The sequence below is a fragment of the Podarcis cretensis genome (genome assembly GCF_951804945.1).
Source record: "Podarcis cretensis genome assembly, chromosome: 1".
NCBI classification, from domain to species: Eukaryota; Metazoa; Chordata; class Lepidosauria; order Squamata; family Lacertidae; genus Podarcis; species Podarcis cretensis.
In genome coordinates, this window is record NC_137170.1 from 86,214,974 (window position 1) to 86,222,064 (window position 7,091).

At 45.2% G+C, this 7,091-nt stretch overlaps 1 protein-coding gene across 5 annotated transcripts; it reads right to left on the reverse strand.

Annotated features, from left to right (window-relative positions):
- Positions 1–761: 761 nt before the first annotated feature.
- Positions 762–5,781, reverse strand: NDUFS8 (NADH:ubiquinone oxidoreductase core subunit S8). Of its 5 annotated transcripts, none has more exons than XM_079986162.1 (8): positions 5,659–5,759; positions 4,465–4,540; positions 3,973–4,036; positions 3,220–3,282; positions 2,836–2,925; positions 1,887–2,059; positions 1,126–1,254; positions 762–956 (listed from the first exon to the last, which is right to left on the reverse strand). In XM_079986162.1, exons 1-8 carry the CDS (start codon positions 5,742–5,744, stop codon positions 825–827), a joined length of 813 nt encoding a protein of 270 aa, XP_079842288.1. In that variant the 5' UTR covers positions 5,745–5,759; the 3' UTR covers positions 762–824. The 5 variants fall into 5 exon arrangements, with proteins under 5 accessions (XP_079842288.1, XP_079842291.1, XP_079842292.1 ...); XM_079986165.1 differs by lacking the exon at positions 5,659–5,759 and adding an exon at positions 5,259–5,432; XM_079986166.1 differs by lacking the exon at positions 5,659–5,759 and adding an exon at positions 4,912–4,931.
- Between the last annotated feature and the right edge of the window lie 1,310 nt (positions 5,782–7,091).

The window sequence follows — 7,091 nt, forward strand, 5'->3', positions numbered from 1 at the left end:
GCAGTGGTTCCCAGGGCTTACTGTAAAGTGAATCGCTGGCCTCTAGCTGCTGCCATCTTCCCACACTGCCTCAGTGCCCCACCATGGGCCCAAGTGCATTCCCACAAGATGAAGATAAGTGGCAGCTGGAGGCCAGTGCTTTGCAGCACACTCTTGTTTGCCTTGTAATAAAAAAAAAGGAGCCCAGTCACTGCTGCTGTATGGTAAGCTGGTAAGAGTTGAGAAATGAAGAAGCTCAGGTAAGCCAACTGGTGGCAGGAAGGTGGAGAGAAAGGACAAGAATCTGTGCAGATAGGAACTATGTGTGGTTTGTGTGCATGCATGTCCACCAAGTCCGAGGAGTGTGTGTTTGGGGCCCCTACCCTACCAGAAATGGGAGCCATGCCCAGCATAAAAGCCATTTTGTGATTCCACCCATGACACACACTCAAAATTCCAAATATACACACCCACCTGCCCAAAAAGTTTGACTACCTGAAATAGAGGAGTAAATAATCTTTCCAACAACAAAAAAGGTCCACAAAACAGATCTGGGTTCTCCTTTCTCTCACCTTATCCATCAACTGTTCCCAGACCAGTTCCCTTACACTGCCTCTTAAATTTCCTCCCTTAGAGCAATAAAAACTCCTACATTAAAAGAAAAGATGGATCATGTGCCCCCTCATCCTTTCCTCTCCAAGTAGGACTCTGCATTCTACATTATCTTCAAAAAGTTTGCCTACAAATGTCTTCCTCGTTCTCAAGACACCGGGAGACAAACAATGAGTGCATGCCCTTTATTGCAGACTTGGCTTCGGCTGGTGAGGGTTGTAGTAAGTGCTCCATCACCGGTACAAGTAGTCAGCTTGTATGTTAGCAGCAATCTCAGCTTCCCACTTGTCACCATTGTTGAGCAGCTTCTCCTTGTTGTACAGAAGCTCTTCATGCGTTTCCGTGGAGAACTCAAAGTTGGGCCCCTGCATAACACAGAATGGAGGATGAAGTCAAATAAAAATTACATGTATACACAGACATGTCCATACTGCATACTCTCTCTCCGAGTAGCTCTATCTTCTAGACACAAATTGAAAGTGGGCAAATGTAACAGCACCTCTTCATTAGCCTGAAAACACCCAGCCCATTCACCTCCACAATGGCATCAACTGGACAAGCTTCTTGGCAGAATCCACAATAGATGCACTTGGTCATGTCAATGTCATAGCGAGTGGTCCTGCGGCTGCCATCAGCACGGGGCTCTGCCTCAATGGTGATTGCCTGTAAGGGAGAAAGAGACCTAACTCACTAGCATGTGGCATTCCCCGAGGCCCAGTTATAGAAGCCTTGAAAACCCATGCTGAACTAGAGGAGGAGCAACAGCAAGTTTATCCCTGGTGGAATGAAGGCAACCTCATTTGCAATCAAGAGGCTCAGGGATTCAACAGAACTGCAAAGATGCCATGGAAGAGAAGGGACCCAAGCTTAGAGGGATGTCACAGTCAACACAGTAGTTCAACAAGAGCCTACCATCCTGCTCAAAAAGGAAGCCCTATTTCAAGCACTAGCTCAGCAAGGGTATGTGTAGCAGAAGCAAGTGATCTACCATACATTGTCATTTTTATCCCAGCACTGTAGCACCAAGTAGACAAATTATTTCACTTCTTGCTACCAGCTGCATGCAAATTAAAGAGAATGGACATTCATGTAGTTCAGATAAAGAAAGTAGGTCCCATGGATATGGAATTTACTTGCAAATAGAATCTGAACAGGACTATATATAGGCCCTATTACCCAATCCATACAGGTTGTGTGAGAGTTTATCTCCCAGATGGCTTGCAGCTTTCCATGGGCTTACAAATGTCACCTGCCACATCAGAAAGGAAGCAAAGAGTTGGTAACAAGGGCCTTACCTGAGCAGGGCAAACAGCCTCACAAAGCTTACAGGCAATGCACCTCTCCTCTCCAGATGGATACCTGCGTAAAGCATGCTCCCCACGGAAGCGGGGGCTCAGGGGACCCTTCTCAAAGGGATAGTTGATGGTGGCAGGTTCCCTAAAGAGGTAGCTCATGGTCATAGCCAAGCCTGAGGGATAGGACAAAGCAGATGTTTTATTTAAATACACAGTTCACCCTCAAACTTGGGAGCATGTCAACAACAGAGCTCAAACAAATTTTAAGACAGTTATTTAACTGCTAAATAAATTACCTAGAACTAAACTAGATTTAATATTCCAATTGTTGCAGTGCTACAGCTTGCCTGCTTACCTAGAACAAGTCACAATTACCACCAGGTACAAAGTGCAAGTAGATAAATAGGTACTGTTCCGGCAGGAAGGTAAATGTTGTTTCCGTGCACTGCTCTGGTTCACCAGAAGCGGCTTAGTCATGCCGGCCACATGACCCGGAAGCTGTACGCTGGCTCCCTCGGCCAGTAAAGTGAGATGAGTGCCGCAACCCCAGAGTCATTCGCAACTGGACCTAACAGTCAGGGGTCCCTTTACCTTTACCTAGCTCAATGGCAAATAATGCCCTGGTAGGGCACTATTTCCACTTTTCCATATAGCTATAATGTTGGGAAAACCTAGGGAAAAAACACAGCACGCCAACTGAATGCGTGTAAATTGAGAGTTGCCTGTAGTTACAGTCAGCATGAGATGATAATACCTCGTCACGGTTCAAGACAAAACTGCTGTGGAGACCATGGATATGAGGAGGTCGCCAGGTCTCTGGATAATCCATTCTAGGACTGCATATTAGAGTCTTCCCCTTCATGCCCACTCGGACAAACTGCTCCAAGTTACAAAACTATTTTCTCTTCTTTACCAGCTCAGCCATTCCAACCATCATTCTGGTTCTTACCTCGGATAAGTTCTGTCCACAGGACGGTCTGTGCAGCCTTGTCAGTAATGGATTTCATGTCTGTCGGCTCCTCTCTTAGATTTACATATTCTGCAGCCAAAACAGAAAAGTGTAAGCTGTTGCTGTCCAAAAACACCGAAGATTTAATTGTAATATATTCCTACGAATAATTTCCCATGTTAATATTCATTAAAACAAAGATTTCAAAGAGAAACATTCATGCCCAAATGTTCATGTGTGGTGTCACTTTTGGGGACATGCAGATATTGTCAAAATTCATATCTATGCCCCCAAGAAGAGCCTCTAGGACCAACCTCTAGAGACAAATGATCTAAACTATCGTTTCAAGTAGTTCAGACAGAGAAAACACTATTATGTACTTACTGTAGGAGGCTCTTGGGGTTGTGTTGCTGAGATGTCGGCTAAGACTTAAGCATACTGGAGTCCCTAGAAAACAGAAAAGTTGGGCAACATGCTAAATAAGAGTAGAAACACTAGTCCCAGAGTCCCAAAGGAGCATAGAACCACAGCACCATTATTTAGTCAGATTCATATGCCACTTTTATTACAGTGTAGGTCCATAATCTTGCGATTTATATGTACACTTTGAAATGAAACCTTCCCAGAGAATTCTACCAGAAGCACTTCTAAACCTATGTTGTGCCTTTAAGCAGGCCAATGCTACAAAATTGGCTCAAGCACTTGGGTTTTATGTAGACCATAAAGGTCGTGTTAGGAAAGTATTACAAACAATTAAGTTCCAACCACACAGTCTTCAAGATTTGCACAAGAACAATGGCATCCACAATGTGTGCACAGAATTCATATTGTTCCCTTCAGGTTCTTCAACTGTAGAATCCAACTAGGAGACAGCCAGAACATTGGAGGACTTTCCTAAAATACTTCTTCAAAACAGTCAAATATACTATCATAAGAGGTGTCAGAGTTGTTCAAAATCCAACAAGATGTCTACTTTCATCACCCATGGTAGACTTCCCTTTGTTTTTTCTTCAAGGATATTAGACAGCATCAGTCATTGCAACTTTATTTCTATGGATTTACATAAACAAATATTCCTTCTTGGATTCTGATCAAATGCCAACTTTGAACTCGAATGACTTTTTTGTTGCAGCCTACCTATTCGGGAAGCTTGGCGCGTTATCCACAACACAGGCATGTTCAACCTGAGTCTAGGACTCCTCTGCAAAGGGAACAAGGAAGGAAAACAAAAACACTCTTGTAAAAAAAAAAGTAGCAGTAATCAAGTTAGTTAAATCCAGTTAAATCCGTTACCTAATCTTGTTAATCCAGCAGTCAACAGTTGTATTTCATATGATGAATTAAAATATTCTACAGGAAAAGTGCAAGTGATCCAAGTTCACTAGGACTCAAAAATCTGGATGTTAAAAAGTTTTTTTTAAAAGGAGGGCAAGAAAAAATATATTTCTGGACATGCTGAAGAAGCCCCCATATGCAATTTGTCATCTTAATATGGAGTGATGGTGGCATTATGCAGACATAGCATACAATTCTATACACACTTAATTATAAGTAAACCCTATTGAACAAACCGGCTGATACTTCTAAGCATAATATGTAGGATTATTATACAAGCCAATGTTCACTTACTAGCAAATAAGCCCTACCAAACACAGTGAGACTTCTGAGTACGCACACATATGATTGCACTGTTGACTGGGTTAGACTGTGGAAAAGTACAAAGAAAATTTCAGTTTGCACTGAAGGCTTATTGGCCAGGAAAACAATGACTATTCTCCCTTTGAAAATACAAAGGACAGCAGTCATTCAGGTATTATTTTATTATCTACACCCCACCATTTCTCTCATGAGAGCCCAGTGCGGCTAATAAGAATGCAACATTAAAAACAAAATTAGAACTGCATGGCAAAATATTGGTGCCTCAATATTCCCCAAGGACACCACAAATCTGGCCTCCCTGCAGATTGCAAAAACCCAGTTGGCAGGTGCCGGGGGGGAAGCCATACCCATGAGTCTTAAAGCACTCAGAGCTTTGTACACTTGTACCAACACCTTGAACTGAGTCCCGTAGCTCACCAGCAGCAAGTCCAGCACTTTCAGAATGGGTGTGACATGGTCCCCGCTCGCTGCAGTGACACTGTGTCACCGGGACAGCTTCCAAGGGAAGCCCCACCAAGCACACACTGCAGCAACCCAGTGGGGAAGTTATCAGAGTGCACAGGCTGCTATAGTTAAATGTTAAAATAATCCCGGTCAGCAGCCCACACAGGACCGGGCAGAGGCAACCCAGAGCCAGGGGCGCCGCACCTGCGAGGCGCCCCCTGCTCCTTAGCGGGAGGGAATCCCCTGCCCACCCGGGGCCTAGCACGGCCCTCCCGCCGTAGACGACGATGAAACCTGGGGAGGGCGCTGCTGACACTTACTCAGGCAACCGAAAGCGCAACGTGGGGCGCAGGGGTCGATGTGGAACTCAGGGGGCGGGGCCTTGGTTCCTGTTCTCCCGCCCCCTAGGCGGTGCCAATTCGGCCTTCCCCCTCAGCCATAGGAGCAGAATAAATCCGCATGCGCACACCCCCCTGCCTGCTCCTTCAAGGCCCACCAGGCGCATGCGTTGTCACGACCTCAACCGGCCTCACGCATGCGTAGCTCCATGTCCTTTGGCGCCCCCGTGAAGGTCCCTGGCGCACAGGCGCCGCCACGGCCTCCGTTCCCTCCCCCCGCCCCCCCTCCACCTTTCGCGCGGATAGAATTTTCAGGAGCCTGGAGGGGGGAAAGCGCGCGCCCGGTGTCAGGGAGCGTCAAGAAGGACGCCAGGGAACTCACCCACGACAGAGACCACAGCTCCGCTCCAAGCCGGCGGCTAGCGGGAGTAAGAACTGGGACCAATCGCCGCTTTCCTGAACGTTCATTGGCTAGGAGCGCCCTGAGAAGAGGCGGGATCTCTTCGCTGGTTGGTTGGTTGGTTGGATGGAAGGATAGGAAGGGGCGGAATGTTTTGAGGGGAAAGGGTAAGTTGATGACGCGGACAATAACAGTACGTAATTGGCTGCGAGCATTTTAAAAGTCCGCAGGGATTGGCAGAGATGGTTTGGTGAAGGTTCATGGAATTCCGTCTTCGCGTTGCCTGGTGCCGCTGCGGGTCTCCCTGCAGCGTAGACTTTTACTAGCAAGCGAAGTGGATCGAAGCGTACATTAAAAAATAATTATTTATTTGCTACATTAATTACTGTATTCCTTCTCCACCCCACCCCCCAGCGAGTTTAGCGTGTTCTTTCCCGCCACCTCCGTGTTATCCTCAGAGGCACCTTGAAAACTAACAAATTGCATAAGCTTTAGTGGACTAGTTTGCTCCATTGGATGCCTGAAATGCTATCCTGAGTTGCAGCATGTGCATGAATCCTTGGGGGTATTGTAAAGTGAGGTCAGAACGAAAAGAGATGTAGAAGGTATGGGGCTATTATGTTATTGCAAGTGACTGTTCGCGAAAAACATCTTGACGTCGGTAAGCCAGTTAACATCTATGATAAAAAATCCATTGTCCAGTCCTATCCACAATAACACAGTCCCTCCTGATTACTCGTAATTCAGTGGTTTAACTTATTCTCTTTTGAAGTTCCTCTGTCAGTAAGATTGCCTTGAAGTCAATTGCAGAGTTGAATGATTTCATATTGGTATGATTTCTCCTCTTCAAAATATCCGTACAAACCAGTTAGCGAGATAGCTGTGTCAAGAGTATACCAGGAACTTTTGTTTTGATATAAATAGGTAGTGTGGGCCTTATTACCACATAAAAACAGCTATATGCCCACCTATTTTAGCTGTAAGCCACATTGAGTCCCTGTCAAGGAAAAAGGTGGGATATAATAATAATATATAATTGCAGTTCTTGTTTTTTTAAAAAATGGAAAAGCTTTAATTACAAAATAGGCACATATCTGATTCCCAGTTGTATGTAGTGCAAATAGGACTGAATACACACACATAGACATATGTGTAGCTGTGATCATAACTACAGGTGAATGCCAAGCAGCTTCCTCCTGTGCAACCCACTTTGAGGGCTCAGTCTTTCAGCCAGCTGAGTGAAGAGGAAGGGTTTCAAAAGCTGCATGGAAATACAACCTGCCCTCTTAACAGTTGATTACAATTTACAATGTGGAGTGGAGAAAAGGTGGAGAAAACTTGGAATCTGAGAACATGCAGAGAATGACAGTTCATTAAAAAAAATTCATTATGATTGATGAAGAAACTTGATAACG

Excerpts from the sequence above, each read along its gene's own strand:
- NDUFS8 (XM_079986162.1), bottom strand. The coding sequence starts at position 5,744 with ATGAACGTTCAGGAAAGCGGCGATTGGTCCCAGTTCTTACTCCCGCTA. Across the intron at positions 4,541-5,658 it reads AGCTGTGGTCTCTGTCGTGG|TCTAACCCAGTCAACAGTGC; the intron begins GTGAGTTCCCTG and ends ACTTTTCCACAG. Across the intron at positions 2,926-3,219 it reads AACCCCAAGAGCCTCCTACA|AATATGTAAATCTAAGAGAG; the intron begins GTAAGTACATAA and ends TTTTGGCTGCAG.